Here is a 27115-nt window from a genome sequence, read left to right on the forward strand (position 1 = left end):
CAGTTCCCTTAGTGCGCCTGCGCGTAGAAGCCCGACGGTGACACGTGCTCTCCTCGGTACCGCCTCCTGACCCCCACTGCGCAGCCGCGGCCAGCTGAGGCGACGTCTCCAATCCTGTTAGAAGACTGGCGGGAAGAGCCGGAGCCCGGAGGTGTGAGGAGTGGGCTGGGGACTGTGCAGGCCACCGTATGTAGTGTCCAGCTCCTGCCTGGACTACTACCCCAAGCGCCTGTCCTGTCACACACCTCCCTCAGGACTACTACCCTAATATCCCTGTCCTGTCACACAGCTCCCTCAGGACTACTACCCCTAGTATCCCTGTCCTGTCACACAGCTCCCTCAGGACTACTACCCCTAGTATCCCTGTCCTGTCACACACCTCCCTCAGGACTACTACCCCTAATATCCCTGTCCTGTCACACACCTCCCTCAGGACTACTACCCCTAGAATCCCTGTCCTGTCACATATCTCCTCTCAGGACTACTACCCCTAGTATCCCTGTCCTGTCACACACCTCCCTCAGGACTACTACCCCTAGTATCCCTGTCCTGTCACACACCTCCCTCAGGACTACTACCCCTAGAATCCCTGTCCTGTCACATATCTCCTCTCAGGACTACTACCCCTAATATCCCTGTCCTGTCACACAGCTCCCTCAGGACTACTACCCCTAGTATCCCTGTCCTGTCACACACCTCCCTCAGGACTACTACCCCTAATATCCCTGTCCTGTCACACACCTCCCTCAGGACTACTACCCCTAGTATCCCTGTCCTGTCACATATCTCCTCTCAGGACTACTACCCCTAATATCCCTGTCCTGTCACACAGCTCCCCCAGGACTACTACCCCTTGTATCCCTGTGCTGTCACACACCTCCCTCAGGACTACTACCCCTTGTATCCCTGTGCTGTCACACAGCTCCCTCAGGACTACTACCCCTAATATCCCTGTCCTGTCACACACCTCCCTCAGGACTACTACCCCTAATATCCCTGTCCTGTCACACACCTCCCTCAGGACTACTACCCCTAGTATCCCTGTCCTGTCACACACCTCCCTCAGGACTACTACCCCTAATATCCCTGTCCTGTCACACAGCTCCCTCAGGACTACTACCCCTAGTATCCCTGTCCTGTCACATATCTCCTCTCAGGACTACTACCCCTAATATCCCTGTCCTGTCACACAGCTCCCCCAGGACTACTACCCCTTGTATCCCTGTGCTGTCACACACCTCCCTCAGGACTACTACCCCTTGTATCCCTGTGCTGTCACACACCTCCCTCAGGACTACTACCCCTAATATCCCTGTCCTGTCACACACCTCCCTCAGGACTACTACCCCTTGTATCCCTGTCCTGTCACACACCTCCCTCAGGACTACTACCCCTAGTATCCCTGTCCTGTCACATATCTCCTCTCAGGACTACTACCCCTAATATCCCTGTCCTGTCACACACCTCCCTCAGGACTACTACCCCTAATATCCCTGTCCTGTCACATATCTCCCCCAGGACTACTACCCCTAATATCCCTGTCCTATCACATATCTCCTCTCAGGACTACTACCCCTAGTATCCCTGTCCTGTCACATATCTCCTCTCAGGACTACTACCCCTAATATCCCTGTCCTGTCACACAGCTCCCCCAGGACTACTACCCCTTGTATCCCTGTGCTGTCACACAGCTCCCCCAGGACTACTACCCCTTGTATCCCTGTGCTGTCACACACCTCCCTCAGGACTACTACCCCTTGTATCCCTGTGCTGTCACACACCTCCCTCAGGACTACTACCCCTAATATCCCTGTCCTGTCACACACCTCCCTCAGGACTACTACCCCTTGTATCCCTGTCCTGTCACACACCTCCCTCAGGACTACTACCCCTAGTATCCCTGTCCTGTCACATATCTCCTCTCAGGACTACTACCCCTAATATCCCTGTCCTGTCACACACCTCCCTCAGGACTACTACCCCTAATATCCCTGTCCTGTCACATATCTCCTCTCAGGACTACTACCCCTAATATCCCTGTCCTGTCACACACCTCCCTCAGGACTACTACCCCTAATATCCCTGTCCTGTCACATATCTCCCCCAGGACTACTACCCCTAATATCCCTGTCCTATCACATATCTCCTCTCAGGACTACTACCCCTAGTATCCCTGTCCTGTCACATATCTCCTCTCAGGACTACTACTACCCCCCAACACCTGTCCTGTTCTCCCCACCCCCTCAGTTATTGATCCTTCTGTCTCTCCGTAGGTCTGCACCCCTGCCATCCTCATGGACCCCGGGCAGCAGCGAGTGGTGGCCCTGGTGGACATGGACTGCTTCTATGTGCAGGTGGAGCAGCGGCTGAGGCCGGAGCTGAAGAACAAGCCGGTGGCTGTGGTGCAGTACAAAACCTGGAGAGGAGGAGGGTGAGGGGCCCAGGGCCACAGTCTGCGCCACGTGGTGTCATGGCTGCCATGTCTATGGGATTTATTACAGATTTGTTGTCATGGTGATGTCCCTGTGATACCTAACCATACAACGTTCTTCACTGGGCACGGATTTATCCCTTTCATGGTTGTGACGGGGTCGTCACCAAGATAAAACTAAAAAGTATCTGTATGAACAAACCCTTAGGGAAGTTCAAACAGGAAGGAGGGAAAATAAAACCACAAGCAAAAGAATCCCTGAGCAAATACACAGCGCCAGCTGTGAACCGACCTTTAGGCTAAGTTCACATGGAGTTTTTTGGCGAGTATTTTGGTCAGGAAAAATTGTGAGGTGTTTTTTTACCACTAGCAGAAAAAAGAAGTGACGTGACCTTTCCTTCAGGCGGATTCCGCCTTAAAAAACCTATGGGAGGTGGAAAAACCGCTAGCAGTTTTTGACAATTCCACGTCAAAATCCGCGTCCAAAAACTGCGACACGGATTTTCCGCCTCCCATTGACTCCGTTGTTTTTTTCAGGCGGAATCCGCCTGAAGAAAGGTCATGTTGCCTCTTTTTTTCCGCTAGCGGAAAAAAAGTAGAAGCGGATTACATAGGACTATATTTTGAGGCAGAATCCGCATCAAAATCCTGACCAAAAAACTCTGTGTGAACTTAGGGTCAGTGCACACAGAGTTTTTGGGCGCTGATTTTGACACTGAATCTGCCTTAAAATCAGCCTCCAAAAAAAGCCTCCCAATAGAACTCTATTGGGAAGCTTTTTTTTTGAGGAGGATTCAGCGTCAAAATCTTTGTCAAAAAACTCAGTGTGCACTGACCCTTAGGGTCCATTCGCAAGGAGTTTTTTGGTGCTGAAAATCTTTTTATTTCCACGTGGATTTTCACCGCCAAAATCCTCTCCAAAAAACTGTGTGTGAATGGACCCTTAGGGTAAGTTCACACTGGTGTTTTTTGGACTGGAACCTGAGGCGGAGGCCGCCTCAGGTTCCAGTCCAAAAGCTGGGTAGCCGCGACTGAAAGCCGGTGCACAGCACCAGCATCCAGCTGCGCACTCCGCTCCAGATTAGGCCCAATGAATGCGCCTAGTCCGGAGGAGGGAGGGTCTTCAGGCCGAATCGTGAGGCGACTCGGCCTGAAGAATGAACACCTCACTACTTTTTTCCGGGAGCCGGAAGAAACAGCTCCCGGGAAAAACTCCTGAGTGGCTCCCATTGATTTCAGTAGGAGCTGTCTTTTTGGTCAGGATTTTGAGGTGGATACGGCCTCAAAATCTTAACCAAAAATCTCTGTGTGAACTTACCCTTAGTGTGGCAGCAGCAAAATCTGCAGCAATTACCCTGTGAGAAGAGCCTTAACGTCCGTGAGATTTTTCATTTTTGACTCCCAGTGCAAACCCCATAACATTTTTCTGTTCTCAGAGCGGCTTAATGTTTGCAGGACAAATTGTTCTCCATAATGGAACCATTTATTATTCTGTACAATGTACCGGGAAGCTGGGGTCAGGCGTACTTGTTCTACCATTTTGGAGACTGTTTGTCACTTTGATCATATTTTATTAAAATTTTTATCAGAGGTGAAAGAGCAAAAAAAAAAACAAACCAAGCACTCTTGATTATTTATTTATTTTTTTTTATAGATTTGTAGACCGGATGTTTTCTAACACAGGATCCCTAATGTGTATGTGTTTCACTGTATCGAAGTACCTATATTTTTTTTTTAGGGAACGGGGGGATGTGAATTTTTAATTTTTTTTAAAAAAAATTTCTTGCATTTGTTACACTTTCTAGGGGTCTTGATCCTCAGGGGGTCTGATCATTAATGCACTGGAAAATATCAGCACTTTTATTGCTGCTGCATAGAGCAGCACTCAATAGAAGCAAATGGCAGGCAACCTTGGGAGCCCTCCATAGGCTCCCAGCTGTCATGCCAACAGGACGCCAGCCCCAGATCTCGTTCCGGGTGCCGTCCATCCCTGGCAAAATGGCACCTCAATCAGCTTTGACCAGGGGTTGGGGGTTAATGCGCGCGATCAGTGTATAATACAGCAGAGACATGGCAGCCACTCGGCTTTTGTGCGCTACGCCATGTGTAAATACTCTACGTCTGCCGTTCTGTTATGGTAGATGTCAGGAGGGGGTTAAGATCCTGGCAAGAAATTTTCAGCATCCATACGAAGTCAGTAAAATGAATGACCTGTGCCCTCCAGTCAACAGCTGTACATTTGCTCCTTCTCTTGCAGGATCATCGCTGTGAGCTACGAAGCTCGAGCTTTTGGGGTGACCAGGAACATGTTTGCCAATGATGCAAAAAAGTTGTGTGCAGACCTGGAGTTTGCTCGTGTCAGTGAGTCTCATGGGAAAGCCGACCTCACAAAGTGAGTAGAGCGCCCCCTTCCACCCAGGTGCGGTATCACTGTAGAGAGTTGTGGTCCTAGGATCTGTTATGTTCATAGGTATCGGGAGGCAAGTGTAGAAGTCATGGAGGTCATGTCCCGATTTGCAGTGGTGGAAAGAGCGAGCATTGACGAGGCGTATATAGACCTGACCGATACTGTAAAGAAGCGGATACAAGAGATGGCAGGCAGGCCCATACCAGAGGGGTCACTGAAGAGCACCTATGTACAGGGATATCCTAACCTCAACCCTACTGTGGAGCAGAGTCTGACTAAAGGTAACTCCTCCTATATCAGGGACAACAGAATAGTGAGTACAGCTCTGGAGTATAATACAGGATATAACTCAGGATCAGTACAGGATGAGTAATGTAATGTATGTACACAGTGACTGTACCAGCAGAATAGTGAGCGCAGCTCTGGAGTATAATACAGGCTAAGTAATATAATGTATGTACACAGTGACTGTACCAGCAGAATAGTGAGCGCAGCTCTGGAGTATAATACAGGATAAGTAATGTAAAGTATGTACACAGTGACTGTACCAGCAGAATAGTGAGCGCAGCTCTGGAGTATAATACAGGATAAGTAATGTATATACACAGTGACTGCACCAGCAGAATAGTGAGTGCAGCTCTGGAGTATAATACAGGATAAGTAATGTATATACACAGTGACTGCACCAGCAGAATAGTGAGTGCAGCTCTGGAGTATAATACAGGATGTAACTCACCATCAGTACAGGATAAGTAATGTATGTACACAGTGACTGCACCAGCAGAATAGTGAGCGCAGCTCTGGAGTATTATACAGGGTATAGATTCTATAGCATTGAGGTCACTCTGAGCTGCTTCTGTGGTGCCTTCACTTGTGCCCACAGTTTCCAAGGTTGTCAGTCAGATCTACACTGATCTCTGTTGTCTGATTTGTCTCTCAGAGCAGCAGCGTCACCTGGGGCTGGAGCAGTGGTTGAACTCTCTGGACATGGGGGACCCGCAGAGCCCAGATCTGCAGCTAGCAGTGGGGGCCACTATTGTGGAGGAGATGAGAGCTGCTGTAGAGGAGGAGACCACGTTCCAGTGCTCAGCTGGGATCTCTCACAACAAGGCAGGTTCTAATTTATATACTGCTTTTATTCTTGGTGATGTGAGCCGTCTGGTAATGGCGTCTCCTCTTGTTTTGTCGTATTTATTTCTGTTCTCTGTTGCAGGTTCTGGCAAAGCTGGCGTGTGGGCTTAATAAACCGAACCGACAAACCATCCTGTCCCAGAGTGGGGTCCCCGGACTGTTCAGTCAGCTGCCCATTGGGAAAATGTAAGACTGGGGTGGTGATGTGTTTAAAGGGACAGTAACCTGAAAATACACAACTTATATCACTACAGCAGCAGCATATTCTTCCCATGTTCCCTTGCAGTGGAGTAACTATGGCTGTATAAGTCTCCACACACCTGAGAAGATGGTCTCTCCCTAAGGATGGAGGTTATCCCCACAATCTGGTCTCTCAGCCTCTCACTTCTACCAAATCAATTCTCTAGGCTGCGCTGATGAAGTCCAACCAGACAGAAACGGTGCCGTCCGTAGCTGATTGATTTGGTTATAACCTGGCATTATGCAGTAAAGACTTCTGGGAAAGTCGGGCCTGATGTTCAGGGTGCTTCCCATAGAGGGCAGCATAACAGAGGCACTGTCTCCCTGTTTACATCTTGGGAGACAGATTTGCATATTCTTTCCATGTTCCCTTTCAGTGGAGTAATTATGGCTGTATAAGTCTCCACACACCTGAAAAGGTGGTCTCTCCCTAAGGATAGACGTTATCCCCATAATACAGCAGCAGCGTAATAGGAGGTGGATATCAGATATACAGGATGACAGATGTGAAGTGAAGATTGTGGAGGAAGGGAGGTCTCTACACTTCCTGAACATAATCCCATCTTGACATGGTTGATAACTAAAGCGGCGTTCACACTGCCGCTGCTGTCCGCCCCAGGGTGTCCGTGGTAAACCCTGAGGAAACCGGACAGCAGACGGCTTGCGAGCGGTCAGCTTTAAAACCCATTCATTTGAATGGGTTTTCAAAGGTGACTGCCAGTGAGCGTTTTAAGCCTCTCTGCCTGGTGTCGTTTTTTTCCGCGGACACAAAGTCCTCCATGTAGAATTTTGTGTCTGCGGAAAAAAATCGGACACCAGGTGGAGAGGAAGAAAACGCTCATGGGCGTTTTCAAATTAATGGGTTTTAAAGTCGACCGCTCGCAAGCTGTCTACGGTCTGGTTTCCCTGGGGTTTACCACGGACACCCTGGGGTGGACAGCAGCGGCAGTGTGAACACCGCTTAACAAATCTTATAGATTGTATTCACCTGTCCTACAGTCGTCCTCTCCTCTCTGAACATGGCTGATTACAATTACAATGATTAATAAGCACCGAATTATTCTCCATCTTTCACATTCTTCTCTAACAGACGCCATCTTGGAGGTAAACTTGGGGCCTCTATTAAGGAGCTCCTGGGTGTGGAGTACATGGGGCAGTTGACGCAGTTCAGTGAATCCGTTCTTCAGAACCACTTTGGAGACAAGACTGGGTAAGTCAGAGGGTGTGGGGTGAGACCCTGAAGAGGTTAATGGTCCCTCCTGGACCTCGCTGTTTCACAAAATGGCTTCAGATAATCGCCCCAAAGCAACAGCTGCTCCCTTCACACCAACATTGCCCACGCTTGGAATCATCTTGTGTTCTTATCTTCAGCTCTTGGCTTTACCTGCTGTGTCGGGGCATCGAGGATGAACCTGTGAAGCCCAGACAGTTACCTAAATCTATTGGCTGCAGTAAGACCTTTCCTGGAAAGACATCTCTGTGCTCTCAGAATCAGGTGAGGGGCAAAACATGGAACCCAAAAATTGTACACTTTGCTTTCCATGTAATGTATTGTCTGATGGGAGGTAAACCTATGATGCATGAGAGCAACAGACGTTCATAATAGTAGTGTGAACTTGCCCTATTGTGCACCTCCTCCTCTCCCCAGGTGCAGTACTGGCTCCTACAGTTGTGTCTAGAATTAGAAGAACGGCTCAAGAAGGACCGGGAGATGGTGAGTGCCGCTGATCCTGCCCCCTGCATTACCAGCCATTCCAGATTTGCGTCTCTTCATATCTTTTTATCTCCTAGAACCAAAGAGTGGCCAAACAGCTGACTGTAGGTTTACATCGCCAGGGGGACACCAGCGGCCTGTCCCGGGTCTGTGCCCTCACCCGCTATGATGCCCAGAAGATCAGCAGCGACGCCTTCATCCTCCTGAAGAGCTTCAATAAAGCTGGCGCTCATCAGGCTGCATGGTACGTACTGACCGGTCATAGACTGTGGTCATCCTTACTCCGCTGCTCTCCTGGAGGTCACTTCTATGGGTTCTGCTGCACTGGGCAGATAGATGCCGCCTCCTGACTGCAGACAGACCAGAGGGCACCAGTGGATACCACATCGCTATTCACCTCCGACCTCTGATCATTTTCAGGTCTCCTCCACTTACTCTGCTCCAGCTGTCTGCAAGCAAGTTCTCAGAGACTGCATCATCCGGCGGAGACATCGCAAGTCTCCTGAGTAAAGAGGTGCCTGGGACCCAAAAGCCCCAGAACTCACAGGTGTCCCCCAGCAGAACCCCCCAGAAAGAGCAGCGAGATGCAGGGAGCAGGACCCCCAATACCATCCAGATGTTATTCCAGAGAGTAGCGGAAAAAAAGAAGGAAGATGCAGGTGAAGCTACATGTAGTGTATCCACTTCTACGCCCCTTCACCCAGATAACGAGGAGGGGGTGAGTGACCCCAGCCGGACGTCATTTTTCCAGTCCTGCTCTCTGCAGTCAGAGACATCTGAACTTCCTCCAGTGACTGCTCCTTCTCCCGAGGAGTGTGCGGGGGCAGACACCTTGTCCTGTGGCAGCTCAGAGGTCCAGCCTGCACCCTGTGATGAGGACATGGTGGTGTGTGAAAAGTGCCAGCAGCCCATCCTGGTGTGGGACCTCCCAGAGCACAACGACTTTCACTTCGCACAGGAATTACAGAACTCATTCTCTGCTCCTCGTCCAGACACAGCAAGGGCAGCCATGACACCCACTGGCCCCAGGCTGAAGAGTAAAGCTAAAAATATGGCAACTCCCAACGCCAAACGCTCCCGTAGCGAGGGTAGTCGCACTCTGGACACTTTCTTCAAACGAGCCCCTCAGTGACAACCATCAGCGTAGTAATTAAGTAATCTGTTTGGGGAAAAGGTGGGTGTTTAATACGCCTGCCACACAACTGAGAATCGGTCAGGCGCTTCACACTGTGGCCATTTATCGTTCTGAGAAAGCCATGTGACAACATCTGTGGAGCTATCGTCATGGCCGTATTACCAGCTCACCTGGGAAAGCTGAGCGTGCTGCCGTTATCACCCAGCTTTCCTGGAAACAAATACAACTGACTGAACTATAATACTGTGGCATCTTATTGTTGTTTTCCCCTCTATCACAGATCCCGTGTCTTGGTCGTGGGGTCATTGCTCTCAGATTCTCCATAGACGCTGCTGCTATTTGTATTACTTACAACACTGTAATGGCCGCTGCCTGTCGGGGAAGACCCTCCAGCTTCTGCGGGTTTTCTTCTTCTGTCACCTGCTGGCTTCTGATCCGCCTCTGTTTTTATCCAATACGCAGTAACATTAAATATTGATATTTTTGCACTTGGGGGAATGTATTTCATTTCGTCCCTTTGCACTGAGGCTCCAGCTGCTGCTTCACCCATCCTTTACACTGCAGCTCTGCTTATTCAGATGGGCTGAAGTCAGTTCATTATATTTCCCAGCAATTTGGATGAAAAAAAAAAAAAATCTCTTCCTCTTCCCCTCAAGCTCTGTCACCAGCCTGTGATTTATGAGCTCTGAGGTACCTACAATAGTACTTGAAGCTTTGTGACCTCCTCAAAATTTTCTATATTTGACCTAAAACTACATCAGTCCTAAAAGTAGATAGAGAGAATCAAATGAGTCAGAAATATTCGCCTGGAAATGGCCCAATGTGACATATCTGTGAGCGGTAAATGTGACCCTTTAAGATTGTCAGGTCAATGAGGTGTGAGCGGGCAACCTGTCTTATGTAAAGGATCAGAATCTGATCATCACAATTTGTGCTTATAGAAGTGAATCATGGCATGAACAAAGGAGATTTCTGAGGATCTAACAAGAAGAGTTGTTGAATCTGATCAGGCTGGAAAAGGTGACAAAACTATCTGTAAGGAGTTGGGCTCCAGATTGTTTACAAATGGAAGAAATTCTAGACCATTATTACCCTCCAAGGATTGATTAACCATGAAAGACCAAGAGCAAGGTGTGTAATAGTCTGTGAGGGTCAAGGTAACCTCTAAGGAGGACACTGAACCACAATGGTATGTATGGTAGGACTGCGAGGAGAAACCTGCTGCTCCCCAAAGAGAACATGGCTGCCAATCTGCAGATTACTAAATATCACCTGGACAAGGCAGAAGGTTATGGGAACAATGTTCTGAGGATGGAGAAGACCAGAATAGAACTTATAAGAAGTGTCATGTTTAGAGAAAGGAAAACCCTGCCATATACCATAAAAACCTTATATCACCTGTGATCCTCGGTGCTGGTTGTATCATGGTACAGGCCTGCATTTCTGCATCTGTGCAGGGACAGCTCACCATCACTGATAGAAACATGAATTCTGAATTATACAGAAAATTCTAAATGAGAGTATCCGGATATCTGTCCATGAGCAGATTCAAGAGAACCTGGGTCAGGGCTCGCTTATATGTCATATATCCTGAAACATGGCAGACATTCTCCATCCCTGATAAATAAGATGCCTTTTTCCATTTCCTAAGAGTGCTGAAGATTGTGTCTGAGAGGTGCTGCTCCATCATGACCCTTGTTGGCAGGAAGATTCCTTCTGGCACAGAGGAGAGCAACGCTGCATCCGATAGAGAGATGGACGTCTCAACCGCAGGAAAACATTTTATTCTGTACAGAACGTGCAAAACTATAAACACTCACACAATGATACAATAGAACTGCACACGTGGAGAGAGAGAAGAGCGGCCAAGCCCTCCCCTGCAGAGTGAGCACCACTGATCAGGATTCTTACAGTCTGATCCCGCCCTCTGCAGCGGTGGCGATTACCTCGTTTTGATAAACCCAATGTGCTTGAGTCTTTGGACACCACAGAAGAGAATGTAATTGGTGGATGTACAATCTGGAGTCTGGGGACTAGTCTCGTGTAACAGCCACAGGTCAATAATAACACAATGCTGTCCTCGTCCATCCCGAGAAGTCTCCAATACCACTGAGCACGAGCAGAGGGCACAAGGGCAAGACAAGACCTTGGTTCAGGAAAATAATCTTTAAAAAAGGGGCTAAAAACTTTGATATAAAAGATTTGTGTGAGCACAATAAAAGTCGGGCAAGAGAGTGGTTTATAAGTCGTATGGAGGGGCAGATGATGAAGATTCTGTTACTAATCGTAGAGTCGTTGCTTCCTCTTCTGTGGCTCCTGATCTCCAGCACCAGGTAGAATGGTCAACACCATGGTGGAGGTCAGAGGGCACTGGTTTCTGTGGTGATAACCTGCAGGCTACACACATGTCCAATGCCCTTTGTGACACCCTCCCGGAAGAGAAGCTTTGTGCCGAGCTTTAAGTATTCAGGGTGCTTGATGAAACGGAAACGGACAACGGCCTTCTCTCCGGTCCTCAACTCATCCTGGAAAGAGCAATGAGGAAACCATCATCATCCACCACCATTCCTCCTGTTCCTCCACCCACATCACACAGGCTATTGTGAGCTCACCTTGCCATGGATATGCTCTAACACCGCCGTCTGCCTGACATTCCCCACGTGGACGGTGACCTGCACCCCACGCCGGCAGGAGGTGGCATGAAACAGTAGGACAATCTCTGCCTCAAACACCCAGCATACTGTGGGCAGCATCTCTGGACTCACCAGCACCATACCCTGTAATGGGAAAAAAAGGATTCAAGTCTCGACCTCTCATAGCCAGACTAGAGAAGTCTTCAAGATGCACCCACCTTCCGGAGCAGGGAGCGATCAAATGCTCCCAGGGCCAGTGTCGCAGCTTGTCCGGCTCGTAACACTCGGCAGGCAGAGCGGTTTCTCTGGATGCTGCACACTTTGAGGGGAAGGAAACCACCACCATCTGTGGGTCCGACCACCAAGCGCTCGCCCTCCTTACACACCCCACTGCAAACAGAGAAGACCACAGTATTGCTATCTCTTATCTGTGCATGACAGCACTCTGCACAGAACTACACCCCGGAGATATACTGTGAGCAGAAGACTGACGCTGGGTTCACACCAGCATCTGGACTCAGTTATCAGGTTTCCGTCTTCTGCATGCAGAAGACGGAAACCTTTCATCCCGAGTCTGGCCGTGAGCGTTTTATGCTCTCCGCGGCAAAACCTTTTTTTTTTTTAAACTGGACAGAGTATTGTATGTCCGACTGTGTCCGGTTTAAAAAAACCGGTTTTGCCGCCGTGAGCATAAAACGCTCACTGGCGCTCACAACCGGACACTTTTCAAACCCATTCAAATGAATGCGTTTGGAAAGATGCTGGCAGGTGTCCGTGTCCTGCCCAGTTTTGTGCAGGAAACGGAAACCTGCAGAATGGAGTGCCAGGCGCAGATGTGAACGAGCCCTGACAGGGTCAAAGGGTTAGACAACATCAAGAGAACCTCTCATATATGACAGGTGAAGATCAAATGGCATCTCTATAGACATCACTGATTGGGTCCTCACTACATATGCATTCTCATAAGTTGGGGAGGCTTGATATATATCACCCCCTGGATACCGTATGTGACCGATGCTCACCTGTACAGCGTTCCTCCCACCACTGTCCCCACTTCTGGCACGGTGTAGATCTCATCAACCTGAAGAGAGAGTGAGGAACTTCTTAGAACTGCACCTGTGGGTATTGGTACCAGGGGTAGGAAGATGCTCCATATACCAAAACCCTCCTGCCACCAGACAGTGCTGCTCCCAGAGGGGAACGGGTGCATTACAGACTAATTCTTACCGCCATGCAAAGAGAGACATCCTGTCGCAGACTGACATCTGGTGTTTTCTTACCTGGAACTCAGGCAGCTGCTGCATCAGCTCTTCTTGTTCTCGGCTGTTTGTGAGTGGCGGTAAAATATTCAGGAAAACCTTTAGGAGGTCTAGAGACTCTCCGGACACACTGGAGATGGCAAAGATTGGGGTGATGCTACCGAAAGAGGAGATTAGGAGTTAGGGACATGGTTCAGCCAGGTGTGACTTTATCAGGGTAAGCTCTGAACACAAGCCCCTTTGATCTTACTTCGGTGATTGAGCAAACTGTTGGGCGGCAGTGACAGCATCGTCCTCCGATCGAACCATGAATGGCAATTTGTTGCAGCCGGGCTGTTTGAGTGTGCGCTCCAGCTGCCGTAGAGTCCGCTCCACTGTGGCCGGGGAGCAGAGGTCCACCTTACTGACTACTAAGAAGAAAGGCACCTTCAATGCCATGGCCAGTCCCAGGTGCTCCCGCGTGGTCCCCGCTGTGGAAGAGATGAGGCATGACGTGACTGCGGTGTACACAAGTCCTGGCACCCTACAAGCAGCCACTCCCCAAAACCACTAACTTATCAATTAGTGAAGGCTCAAGTCTGCACAGGGGCTATGAGTAGGAAACAGCAGGGTGCAGAGTACAGCAGGTCGTCATCAAGGTGGAGGCCTCACCATATACAGACAGCATGGCCACCACTGCTGGTATAAGTGGGTCTGAGCTGTGGCACACTCACCAATCCCTGTGTTGGCGCTCACCACCAGCATGGCAAAGTCTGGACAGTAGCTGGTTAAGCCAAAGATGGTCGTCTTCAAGTACTTGTGGTGACCGGCAAGGTCAATGAACGTGATCATCTTGGAGGCACTTTCACAGATCTGCTCTGCGGTGCGAGACTCGCTGTAATTCACTACCTGCCAGAAGAGAGCAAAGCAACATGTGAGCACTACCATCGAACCATCAGCAAGTGCCACCATCACCCATGACTATACCCAGAGCACTGCTATCAGCCCCCAGCCACACATCAGTAAACTCATCCACACCCTACGATCATCTCGCGCTCCTCTCTCACCTCCCCTTTGCTATTGAACCCAAGGATTTCGAAGCTGATGCTAGACGTCCGACCAGACTGGATCTCATGTAGATGGCGGAAAAGGTTGAGTCTGGCACGCCCTCGCCCGTTGTCCAGCTCCCCCTGTGTGAGGACCCCCAGGAGAGTGGACTTTCCAGAATCCACATTTCCCAAGACAGCAACGCGCAAATCTAAAAACTGATGAGAGAAAAGTATCAGCAACGCCCCCCCATCATTATGGGGTACAGCATGGAAGGTCAGAGTGGTCATATGCCCGACTCTTCGAAGATGAGGCGTGGACTGGCATGTAGCCTGACTGCGATCACATGGTTCAGATGATGAGATGATGGCATTACCTGCTGGTTGTCCGGGACCTTGCGAATCAGAACTTCTGTTATCTTCCTGGGGGAGTCGCTGTCGTAATCCACCTCACGCTCCCGCAGCACTGTAATATCTGCTCCGACCCTGCACCAAGACACGACAGGTCAGAAATGAGGCGGCAACATTTGAACATATAACACAGGGAGGGAGGCTGCCATACTTCTCTGCCATCCGGTGCAGCGTGTGCAGGGAAGCCCGCATCTCCTCCTCTGACAGACCCACCAGGAGACCGTTGTCCTCCACACCAATTTGATAGACAGCCTCGCCGCGCCCCTCCTGGAGACGCCACTTCATCTGCGTCACTAGGTGCTCAAAGCGGTACTGGGATGGATTCACCAGCTTCAGCTGGAACAGATGGGTTAAAAAAAAACATGGTAGACCCCAACCAAAATCAGCGGGCACGAAATGTAGGGCAGGGCTGCAGTTTTACTGGCCATACGAATCCACCTAGAGCACAAGGTGTGGAGCTGGAGTGACCACTAGGAACAGGTGGGCTGTGACTACCGGGAGGGGTATTTAAGGGCTGGAGCTGGCGTGACTTATAGAGAAGGGGCAGTGGGTACAATTGTATTCTACGCATTTCCCTGGGTCTTGTGTTTCCGGCATCCTCATATCTGGTGAATTATTGGCCTACAGTGTGGACCCAGGAACAGGCGGTGTCCTCAGGACACATAGGGCAGTGTGGCCCCAGGAGCAGATGGTGACATTAAGACACACAGGGTAGTGTGGTACCCAGAGTAGGTGGTAACATCAAGACACACAGGGCAATGTGGCCCCAGGAGCAGGCAGTGACCTCAGGACACATAGGGCAGTGTTGCCCCTGAAGTAGGTGGTGACATCAGGATACACAGGGTAGTGTGGTGCCCAGAGTAGGTGGTAACATCAGGACACGCAGGGCAGTGTGGCCCCAGGAGCAGATGGTGACCTCAGGACACATAGGGCAGTGTTGCCCCTGAAGTAGGTGGTGACATCAGGATACACAGGGTAGTGTGGCCCCTGAAGTAGGTGGTAACCTCAGGATACACAGGGTAGTGTGGTGCCCAGAGTAGGTGGTAACATCAGGACACGCAGGGCAGTGTGGCCCCAGGAGCAGATGGTGACAAGGGGACACACACAGGGCAGTGTGGCCCCAGGAGCAGGCAGTGACCCAGTAGAAAGGGGGCAGTGTGGCCCCTGGAGTAGCAAGTCATACAGTAGACAGGGGGCAGTATGGTGCACTCACCTTGTATTCTATGTTTCCTTCTTCCGCCTGTAATAAGATGAAATATTACACGTCAGTCACAAGATATAATCTACATATCCAGTGTCAGACAGGCAGGGGTTAACTCAGCTCAGTGTCAGTACGGAGGGCGTGGGATGGGACACGTCATCAGGACTCCCGACTCTACATTACACTGCTGACTCTGCTCTGAGCTCCAGATGCAATATCTGAGCCGCCCCCCCCCCCCATCTATATACAGTCTCCCATGTACTCACTATATACTCTATGTACCCCTTATTACTGCCTAGTACTATTTATATCTCCCCCCCCCCCGATCCCCACTATTATCTAAGTAACCCCCGCCCGGTGTGTGACATTCATCTGGGTTATATTTAGCGCCCCTGGATACAGCGGCCGGTACAGAGAGCGTCGGGAATAACATCAGCTGAGAGCGACAGAAATACCCGAGTGTGTAAACAACCGGAGCAAATCTACTAGGACCTGGCGGGGGTAGATACATCACACAGGGGGCGGTACTATTATATAGGGGGGTAAATACAGTATACATGGGGCAATAATGTTATATTGGGGTAATTATATCATATAGAAAGTACAGTATACAGGGGGCACTATTATTATATAGGGGGTAGTTTAGAGTATACAAAAGGCATTATTATTATTACATATGAGGTAGTTTAGAGTATATGGGGGGTACTATTATTATATAGAGGTACTTACAGTATACAAGAGGTACTATTATTATATAGGGGTAGTTACAGTATACAGGGGCAGTATTATTATATAGGGGGTAGTTACAGTATACAGGGGGCAGTATTATTATATAGGGGGTAGTTTAGCGTTTATGGGGGGCAGTATTATTATATAGGGGATACTTACAGTATACAGGAAGTACTATTATTATATAGGGGGTAGTTACAGTATACGGGGGGGCAGTATTATTATATAGGGGGTAGTTTAGAGTATACGGGGTACTATTATTATATAGGGGGTAGTTACAGTATACGGGGGCAGTATTATTAGGGGGTAGTTTAGACTATATGGGGGCGGGGCAGTTCCAGTGCCGGGGTCGCTCCTCACCTCAGGGGGCAGGTAGGGTGGGTTGTTGCTCTTGGCTCCCCGGCCCCGGCTCTTCCCGGTTTTCTTGGCCTTGGCTCCAGCTTTCCCTCTTGCCCCAGGCGCTCCGCTTCCTCCCCCCGGCCCGAACAGCTCAAATACCCTCGGCTCCATCCCCGCGACCCCGTTATAATGAGAGCCCAGCGCGGGCATCGGCCTCCCGGCTGTCAGCCGCCCCCCCCCAGGCCGGACACTATTCTGAGGAGACAGCACAGAGCTCAGCGCTTAACAGGCCCGGTCACGCCCACATGCCGCCATCAGCCGCCCAATCCACGACCCCTGCAGACACTTAGGCCACGCCCATCACCACTGAACGTTTCGCTCCAGTGTTTGGATTTTAACGCCCCGCCCATCGCTCCGCCTGGCCGGGTAATTATCAAAGACAGAGCGGCCGTAACCACGCCCACAGCAACGAGGTTATCAACAAACAGGCCACGCCCTCGTGTGGATAATATGATTGCATCATCCGCCCGGTGCGGAATAGAGGAATCCGTGACCGCCAGCCTGTCACCTGAACTAGTCACCGGGACTACTGTCACCTAAACTAGTTACCCGGACTACTGTCACCTAAACTAGTCACCCGGACTACTGTCACCTAAACTAGTCACCCGGACTACTGTCACCTAAACTAGTCACCCGGACTACTGTCACCTAAACGACCATCTGTCTGTCACCTGAACTAGTCACCCGGACTACTGTCACCTAAACTACTGTCACCAGAACTACCACCTGCCTGTCACCTGAACTTCTGTCACCTAAACAACCAGCTGTCTGTCACCTAAACTACTGTCATCTGAACTGCCACCTACCTCTCACCTAAATGACCACCTAAAATACTGCCATCTACTTGTCACCTAAACTGTCACCTACCTGTACGCTAAACTACCACCTTCCTGCCACCTAAACTACTGTCACATGAACTGCCACCTACCTGTCACTTGAACTAGTCATATAAACTTCCACCTAACCTACCACTTGCCTGTCAACTAAACTGCCATCTACCTGTCACCTGAACTGCTACCTGCCAGTTATTTAAAAAAGAAATACCGTACCCGTTACTTAAATGATAACCTACCTGTCATGGAACTACCACCTGCCTGTCACCTAAATTATCATTTTTTACTAGTCTACCTGTCACCTAAACCACCACCTGTCACTAATCTACCTGTAACCCTTACTACACTTACCTGTCACCAAAACTATAGCCCACCTGTCAGTTTACCTGCCATTCAAACTACCACATGCCTGTCACTAGTCTACATGTCACCCAAACTGCCACCTGCCTGTCAATAATATACTTGTCGACCATCCACCACCTGCCTGTCATCCAAACTATCAACTGCCTGTCACCTAAAATACCACCTACCTGTCACACAAACTATCATGTATCTGCCACTATTCTCTGTGTCACCTAAACTACCACCTACCTACGACTTGTCTACCTGTCACCAATCCACCAGATAACTAAACATACCTACATGTTATTAGAAGGTTGCACCCCCCCTCCCCCCATCTATTTCCTCCCATATTGTTACAGGATCTTTCATCAGATTCAGTCACTGCAGCTGATGTAAGGAGCAGCAATGTCTGACCGCCTGTCACTCACACTGGACTTAAAGGGGAAGTCCCATCCCTGACATTTATGGTGCACACACACGATATGTCAGAGGAGGTGGAGATTAAAGGAACCGCTGTACGTGCTGTGCTAGATGTTTCTGTAACCCTGGACACCTGTGCGAGTCTGTGAGTAGTGGGACAAGTCAGGGGTCCCCCTTTTTAGAGGTTGTTCATAGGATGGGGTTAATGTTGGGGGTCAGAATTGTAGGTTATATTGAAAGGGAGGTCAGAAGGAGACTGACACTGGGCTTGTTGTGGTTGGTGAGTGTCTGGTGACTCAGGACACAGCGCTGTACACACAAAGCAGGTAATCTCTGTCATTATCATGTTATTACAGCGCAGTCATCTGTGACCTCACCCAGCCGGCCACATACCAAGCAGACATGCAAACACGGGGGCATTTACTTTATTATCCTTTCTGCAGGTGGAACATGATCCATAAAACCACAACCGCATTGGATAATACAGCAAAACCAAAATGGCAGTCCTGGATCCATCACATGATGGTCACCGACAGCAACCAAAGGCTCCCATAGACATTTACTGGAAAAAAACAGAACAGAGCGTGCACTGCCCCATGACAGAATCTACAGTGCCTTGCAAAAATATTCACACCCCTTGAACTTTTTCACCCTACAACCACAAACTTAAATGTATTTTATTGAGATTTTCAGTGATAACACAAAGTAGTCGATAATTGTGAAGTGGAAGGAAAATGATACAAAGTTATCAACATGATAATCCGATAAATATCTTAAAAGTGTGAAGTGCAAAAGTCTTCAGCCCCCTGCACTCTGATACCCTTAAATACAATCCAGTACATACAATTGTCTTTAGAAGTCACTGAATGAGTTAAAGAGGACCTTTCATGTTGTCGGGCACATGTAGATTTACACCCCCACGTACTCGTTCATAGCCCTGTATTGTCAGAGTGGGCATTCCTTTCCACCCAGCGATGACACTGAGCAGTGAGGAACACTCCCCCCCCCCCAGTACTCATCCAGAGAATAGTACTGGTGGGGGGAGGGCGTACCTCACTGCTCAGCATCGTGGCTGTACGGTAAGGAATGCCCACTCTGACAGTACAGAGCAAAGGACAGTACTGTCAGGAACGCCCATCTGACAATGAAGAGATATCAGTGAGGGCACCAATATTTCTTGCCCAGGGGCACACAACGGGAAAGTTAATTCAGTGCACTGTCGGCTTTCTAGCGGTATATAAAACCGCATGTGCCTCAGGACATGAAAGGTCCTCTTTAAAGAGGACCTTTCATCAGATCGGGCACAGGCAGTTGTATAAACTGCTGGAAAGCTGACAGTGCGCTGAATTCAGCGCACTATCGGCTTACCCGATCTGTGCCCGGTGTATAGCGCTATCGGTCTCGGGACCGTAGCGCTTTAGTGTCAGAAGGGCGTTTCTGACAGTCAGCCAGGGACGCCCTTCTGCCCAGCAGCGCCTATCGCGCTGTACAGTGTGAGTGGGGAGGAACTCCCCCTCTCTCTGCTCACACAGCTCGTCCATCGACGAGTATTATCAGGAGGGGAGGGGGCGTTCCTCCCCAGTCTTAGAGCACAGCGCGATAGGCGCCGCTGGGCAGAAGGGCGTCCCTGGCTAAGTGTCAGAAACGCCCTTCTGACTGCAAAGCGCTATGGTACCGGGACCGATAGCGCTTTACACCGGGCACAGATCGGGAAAGCCGATAGTGCGCTGAATTCAGCGCACTGTCAGCTTTCCAGCAGTATATAAAACTGCATGTGCCCGATCTGATGAAAGGTCCTCTTTAATAGAGTCCAGCTGTGTGTAATGTAGTCTCAGTATAAATACACCTGTTCTGTGAAGGCCTCGGTAGTTTGTTAGATAATACTAAGTGAACAAACAGCATCATGAAGACCAAGGAACTCACCAGACAGCTCAGAGATAAAGATTGGAGAAGTGTAAACTAGGCTCAGGTTATGAAAAACATCTCCCAAGCTTTGAGCATCCCAAGAAGCCCTGTTCTGTCCATCATCCAAAAACAGAAAAATTATCCTACAACTGCAAACCTACAAGACATGGCCGCCTACCTAAACTAGCAGATCACTGAGCAAGGAGAGCGCTAGTCAGAGAAGCAGCCAAGAGGCCCATGGTCACTAAGGAGGAGCTGCAGAAATCCTCAGGTACAGGGAGAATCTGTCCACAGGACAACTAGAAGTCACTGCGCACCCCACAAAGCTGACCATCTTTATGGAAGAGCGGCAAGAAGAAAACCATTGTTGTAAGAAAGACATAAGAAGTGGCGTCAGCAGCTTATGGCCACAAGACATATATACTTCACAATTACCTGATACTTTATGTTGTTATCATTAAAAATCTCAATAACATGCACTGAAGTTTGTGGTTGTGACAAAGTTCAAGGGGTGTGAAGACTTTTGCAAGGCACTATAGATTTACTGACTGGTCTGTTGAGCTGTCACATGACCTGTCACTGGACCACAGTCAGGTAGTGAAGAAGGTTCGTTCTATGAATATCTATATTTTAACCCTTTGCTGCACTAGAACCTTCCTATCCCACCTTATGGAGGGAACATGGGTCTTCGGAAGGACAGATGGGTCTGGGAGGGAGGGGCCACTTGGGAGGTCGCAGTAATAACAGTATTACTTTACGGCTTGACCATTAGTGGACACTTCTGGCAGTGACTTCTCTTCTGGGAATACAATAGGTCAGACATGATAAAACTGAATACACCTTCATCAACTGCCAGACACTGAGCTCAACCTAACTACAAGTACCAGAATGCCTCAGTATCACAGCTCTGTCCTATGTCCTAAACGAGCGGAAGAGGGCGCTCGGCTGTCACTGGTGAATTTAGGTCTTCAGCAAAATGGCCGCTGCGAGATTAATGATGTCACCAGGAAGCGACCTTTAGCGGAATGTCCGCAGGACACACCCTTATGACGTGCAGAGCAAAAAAAACTGGAAGTGACGCTGAAAGTTTGAACTAAGACCCGGGAGCGCCGGTGAGTGAGGAGGAAACCAAGGGCGGCGGCGGCGGAGGAGGAGGGCAAGAGGTAGGGTCGTGAGGGGGGTAATGTGGAGGGCAAGAGGCAGGGTCGTGAGGGGGTTAATGTGTAGGGCAAGAGGCAGGGAGCGAGGGGGTAATGTGGAGCGCAAGAGGCATCGGTGGGGGTAATGTGGAGGGCAAGAGTTTGGGAGCAAGAAGGGGGGTTAATGTAGATGGCAACAGGCAGGGAGTAAGGAAGGGGGAAATGTGGAGGGTACAGGCAGGTCACTATGAAGGGGACCAGTGGGGGCAGATTATGGAGATGTGTACAGCAGAGGGCAGTATTGGGGCAGTTTAGTGGAGGGGCACAGCGGGGTTGAACAGTACTGCTTGGAAGGACATTTAGAGGGGTACGGGCAGGGCAGTATGGTAAGCTAGTATAGAGGACATTGATGCAGTTTAATGAAGTGATATATTGGGATGGACCAGGAGGGCATCAGCAGGGTACAGGCAGGGCAGCGGGAGGCAGAAGAGGTTTCCCCACAAAATACATTTATGGTTTATACACAGGATATGCCATAAATGTCTTACAGATACGAGTTCCACCTCAGGGACCCTCATCTAAATTCCTCCCCCTGTCCAACCGCCCAGCTGTATCTCACTGTCACCAGGTCGGACTTAAAGAAACATTGTAGCACTCATAGAAGTTAATGGAGGTTGTATCAACAGCTTAAAGGGATTCTACCACTAAAACACTTTTTTTTTCTAGTTACCACGTCGGAATAGCCTTTAAAAAGGCTATTCGTCTCTTACCTGTGGAAGTGCTCTCCGCCGCGCCGTTCGTTCAAAATACCGGTATGCTAATGAGTTCTCTCGCAGCGATGGGGGCGTCCCCATTGCAGCTCGAAAACTCACCGCAGCGCCGCCTCTCTGGTCTTCGGTGTCCTCCCCTTGCTTCTTCAGCGTACTGTCGGACGCCTGCGCAGTACGCTCTGTTCGGCGAAGATTGCCGAACGTACTGCGCATGCGCGAAATTGCGGTCCCAGCCATAGTGCGGGCAGCGGAATTTCGCGCATGCGCAGTACGTTCGGCAATCTTCGCCGAACAGAGAGCATACTGCGCAGGCGTCCGACAGACGCTTAAGAGGCAAGGGGAGGACACCGAAGACCAGAGAGGCGGCGCTGCGGTGAGTTTTCGAGCTGCAATGGGGACGCCCCCATCGCTGCGAGAGAACTCATTAGCATACCGGTACAAACCGGTATTTTGAACGAACGGCGCGGCGGAGAGCACTTCCACAGGTAAGAGACGAATAGCCTTTTTAAAGGCTATTCCGACGTGGTAACTAGAAAAAAAAAAGGGTTTTAGTGGTAGAATCCCTTTAAAGGAAATTTGTTGGGTGGTTACTCCATGATAAATTGGCCCCATTATGTGCAGGATGAAGTACTTACCTTTCCATGGGTGTCGTCCGTAATCTTTGTTACTGCAAAGTGAAGTATAAAAAAAAAAAAAATCATATAAAAGTTCCCCTAAGTAGATCATGGTGGACGGCAGGAGCTTGAGCCTAGTCACAATGTACTCTAAGTACTCACATCTCCTGGTATGACTGATTGACTCCCTTGCAGGCCCCTCACAAGAAGATGTGGCTAGCTGAAGCTCCGCCCCTGTGACTACTTAGTTTAATCTGGATATGACTTTATTCTTCCAAGCTTTTATAGCTTCACTTTGTTGCAACACAAAGATAAGAGGGGCAACAATGGAAAGGTAAGTTCTTCACCCTCCTAGGCTGCTTCTGTAAAGCCAGGCCATCGGGGGGCAGTCCAGATTTCACTGTTAATGCAGATGGTGTGAGGTAGAACCAGGAGACGGTAGCTGTCTGGGTTAATTTCAAAGAGAGATGTGGGTCCCAGACAACAGTCCTAAATCAGATATTCATGACATGGATATGCTTTAAATGGCGTTTGCAGGTGAACCCCTTTAGGCCAGGTCCCCACATGGCATAAATGCTGCGGAAAAAACATGTCAATGGAAGATCGTGTAGAGATAGAAGTGCTGGAGCTTTTGGTCGTTCATGCATCCCTCAATTATTGAGGCATTTCATTCTATAGCTCTCATGACTTCATTGTATTCCTTGATACAGAGAATGGAGAAGCCGCGCATTGAGCCGCCATCACGCAGACCTCGTGGTAACCAACCCACCAGACGCAGCTCCAAAGACAATCCTGACGTGTGTGTGGAGTTCCCAGGACTGGTGACAAGGGAGAGCTGTTGCCGCTTCACCTGTGAGCTGCTGAAGCACATCCTGCACCAGAGGCACCAGTTGCCCCTGCCATATGAGCAGCTGCTTAATTTCTGTAGGGTGCAACAGGTAAGATCCCAGCCTCCTTCAACCTCGCCTCTTTCTTGATAAATCTTGTAGGTCCTTATTTTGTCTCTTCTCTCTTTAGGACAATGATGAAGTCGTGAGAAGGCCGATAAAAGAGGCTTCAGATTCCCGCCAGTGTCAGCGCACACTTTCAGACTTGGCGGAGTTAATATCGCAACTAGAAATCTTCTTCACACTGACCCCTGTCCCCCGTGTCCTTCTGCTGCTGGGAGGCTCCCCTGTCAGCCCTAAGGAGATGTATGTGATAGACATGGAGGGCATCCAAGTTGGCAATGGTAATGAAAGTCTGAGTCCGCGTCCCTGTCTCCGTCAGCTCTTCCGAGCTCTCTTTATGGCGGACCCTTTCAGTGAACAACGCTCAACTGGCCTCATGAGTTTGGTACTGATGGTTCAGGGACATAGAGACTGTTCCACGGAATGGTTCCGACCCAAACTAAACTACAAAGTGCCAACTAGGAGCAACACATTGACCATCAAACTGTCCAGCAGCGAAGCTGAAACCACCACATATCACAGCGATGACTACATCTGGTTTCAGGCTCCGATCACACTGAAAGGGTTTCAGAACTGAGGACACAAAGACCCTTCTACATGGTGCCAAATATACGATGGGGAAGTGGGTGTTACCAATATCTCAGGTGTTGCTTTCTCTCACCTCTTATATTATCAACGCATTATGGACTGCCCACTGATGGGCACTGAGATGCACTTTCTTATGAATTATGTGATGCGCCTCGCAGTCTGGTCACTCGCTACCCATGTCTTAAACTTACAAACATCCTGAATGTATTGCGAATGCGCAACAGAAAGTTGCCTTACCGGATTTACTGATCCCTGCCCACTGGAGTCTAACTCAATACACATGACAGGCAGCAGATACATTAGACACGTACGGGACTTGTCACCGTAACCTCTCCAAATACAACCCTCATGTGACTACATTCTCTAAATCGTTCGTTCCACCCATTTGACTTTTAATGCACATGATTCTCCGAATTTTCTAGGACAGCCATAAGGGATGATAGTTGCAGCAGTCTATGTAGTATGGTGCTCTGACTTTTGAGCTACTTGACATGTAAATGCTCCCATGTCCTGAAGGCACAGTACTGTAATATTCCAGCTGCTATTACAACGTAACCCCTCTTCTGTTAGCAGTCACTTATACCTCAGTCATCCGGAGCTGAAATCCTAAATCCTGAGACATTTAACATTGGCCTGTTAGCAACGCAGCAGAAGTCCCTGCTGACTGTCTCTCAGAGCTGTCCCCTCTATTCTCAGCTGCGTTGTTGCACCTTTTGTTGTCGTTTGTGGCTGACCTGATCTGGGCCTCATGGAAGGGTCTGATTTGCTTAAATTTTCTGTCTTGTCCTGACTTCAGGACTGTGAAACTGTAGTGAGGGCCAGTAAGTGTTCAGGTGCTCCTTGCTCCTCCGTTATCTGCCATGTTTACTGCAGGAACTATGGGATCATAGACCGATGTAGCGCTGGCTCCTCTTTTACAGGGCTTTTATGGACAATTATATATTATTTATTTCAATTGCATAACAATGTTTTATGATTTTTTTATTTTACGTGGATCAGTGAGCGGCGCAGTGCTTGAGTTCCTGCTTTTACTGGGGATCATTGTAGTCACTTTTCCGAAATTTCTGCTTATGGTATCTTTTTTTTGATCATGGATAAAATCTGCTTATTAAATGACATCTGCTGTGTATTAGTGTCCATAGGTTGAAACGTGCTCCAGCTTTAGTGACCAGTATGTAAATGGAGTCCATCCATAGGTGGCATGGTGCTGCTGCTGCTCCTGTTTGGGTTTGCAGACTCTAAAGGCTCTTTCACATGAACATGTTTGGGCCAAGAAATCCAGCCCATGTGTGACCACAGCTTGTATGAACACAACACTGGTATAGTCAGTCAGGCTGGTTGTAATACTGGCACAAAATTGTGTCAGTAAAACTGGAGACCGCCAATTTTTTTTTTTTTTTTGCCAAAGGAAGGAGCCATTCAAAGCACTTTATAAATGCAAATTTATAATCTACAAATTAGATTATTTTTTTTTTTACCAAAATGGGAAATTTTAGCTGAGTGTCTTACTTGTAGATGCCGTAAACAATAGTCCATGACTAGGGATGAGCCGATCTTGAGATGTCAGGATCAATTTTAAAATCCGATTTCCGATCATTTTCCATTCCAAATCGATCCCAATTCTGATCCTAATGTAAGTCAATGGGATTTTTTTTATTGAACGAAAATCGGATTTTAAAAACAATCCTGTTCACTACACAGCGTGGAGTCCAAAAATTTTGGACTCCACACTGTGTGATTAAAAAATCAGCCGGCAACTTAGTCTCCTCCACTTACCTGCACAGAATCGCTGCCACCGCCTCCTCTCCCGGGGTGTACACTGCTCCCTGCCGCTCTCTGGAGATGTAGATCTCAAATGTAGCAGAGCCGAGTATACGGTAAAGCAGGGACGAAGCAGAAAAGTAGATGGACAAGTCAATGTACAGTAATGCAGATGTAGCAGAGTCCAGTATACTCTTCTGTTTCCTCCCTTCTATGCCGTAGGAATGAATGGACGCAGTTGGCGCACAGGGGGTTAAGCGGACGGACGCCGGCACAGGCTGTGTGCCGGCTGCATCCATTCGTTCCTATGGGAGCGTGCTATTCGAAACGGCAGTTTCAAATAGTACTTGCTCATGTCTAGTAGCTAACATTGTTAGCTTTTCCCACAATGCTTGGCCAGTAGCAAAGCATCGTGTAAAATAACCTCCGACCGCCTAAAAAGATCGGGATTGGAATTCCAATCGCGATTGTGAAATTTACTCAATCGCCAATCGGAATCCAATCTTTTCCGATCCAGATCGCTCAACCCTATCCATGACGAATCTATGTTCTGCCAATAACAGATTGGCCACGTTGGATATTTTCAGCCGTCTGTATTTTATTTTCTTTACCAAACAGCCCTTGAAGGTTCCTTCTTTTTTTTTTTCCATTCCTGTCTTTTGCTCTAAAAACTGCAGCAAAAAAAGCAACAAAAACTCCATGCGCAGTCTAACATGGCAAGTTAGCAGTGAATATTATTGGCAAGGCCTAATGTGAGAGCCATGGTGATATTTATACAGCACCTGCTAAGTGAATTTGGGAGTCTAAACCTTGAACATGTCACTACAGACCAGTGGCTTAGTGTCCCAAATATACCATAGTAAGCCTACTTGGGGGAGTTTAAGGTCGGGGCCCCACGGGACGTAAACGCCGCAATTTTTTGGGAAAAAATCGCTTTGCAAATCACAACATGTCAATTATATTTACGGAAACGCTGGCGGCTTTCCCGTAGATACAATGGCAAGAGAAAGTCTGCAGAGGAAAACTCTGAACTTTCTCTTAAAAGTGCTGCGATTACGGCCCATGGAGCCTTAGCCTA

The 27115-nt window shown here is 48.9% G+C and overlaps 3 protein-coding genes across 3 annotated transcripts; 2 read left to right on the top strand and 1 right to left on the bottom strand.

The window, feature by feature from the left end:
* The first annotated feature begins 8 nt into the window (after window positions 1-8).
* Window positions 9-9492, top strand: POLH (DNA polymerase eta). The gene is made up of 11 exons (XM_075267294.1): window positions 9-151; window positions 2274-2431; window positions 4689-4823; window positions 4902-5119; window positions 5779-5948; window positions 6052-6155; window positions 7300-7419; window positions 7581-7704; window positions 7858-7923; window positions 8001-8167; window positions 8344-9492. The coding sequence occupies exons 2-11, from the start codon at window positions 2295-2297 to the stop codon at window positions 9053-9055; spliced, it is 1953 nt and encodes a 650-aa protein (XP_075123395.1). The 5' UTR covers window positions 9-151; window positions 2274-2294; the 3' UTR covers window positions 9056-9492.
* A 1311-nt stretch (window positions 9493-10803) lies between these two features.
* GTPBP2 (GTP binding protein 2) lies at window positions 10804-16917 on the bottom strand. Its single transcript, XM_075267296.1, has 12 exons — window positions 16677-16917; window positions 15600-15626; window positions 14538-14722; window positions 14353-14461; window positions 13997-14194; window positions 13664-13838; window positions 13201-13420; window positions 12972-13107; window positions 12714-12772; window positions 11910-12081; window positions 11671-11835; window positions 10804-11583 (listed from the first exon to the last, which is right to left on the bottom strand). Exons 1-12 carry the CDS (start codon window positions 16863-16865, stop codon window positions 11419-11421), a joined length of 1800 nt encoding a protein of 599 aa, XP_075123397.1. The 5' UTR covers window positions 16866-16917; the 3' UTR covers window positions 10804-11418.
* A 4380-nt stretch (window positions 16918-21297) lies between these two features.
* Window positions 21298-25070, top strand: MAD2L1BP (MAD2L1 binding protein). The gene is made up of 3 exons (XM_075266522.1): window positions 21298-21327; window positions 23449-23676; window positions 23756-25070. Exons 2-3 carry the CDS (start codon window positions 23452-23454, stop codon window positions 24263-24265), a joined length of 735 nt encoding a protein of 244 aa, XP_075122623.1. The 5' UTR covers window positions 21298-21327; window positions 23449-23451; the 3' UTR covers window positions 24266-25070.
* The last annotated feature ends 2045 nt before the right edge of the window (window positions 25071-27115 follow it).

Source organism: Leptodactylus fuscus, chromosome 3, assembly GCF_031893055.1.
Source record: "Leptodactylus fuscus isolate aLepFus1 chromosome 3, aLepFus1.hap2, whole genome shotgun sequence".
Classification (NCBI taxonomy): Eukaryota; Metazoa; Chordata; class Amphibia; order Anura; family Leptodactylidae; genus Leptodactylus; species Leptodactylus fuscus.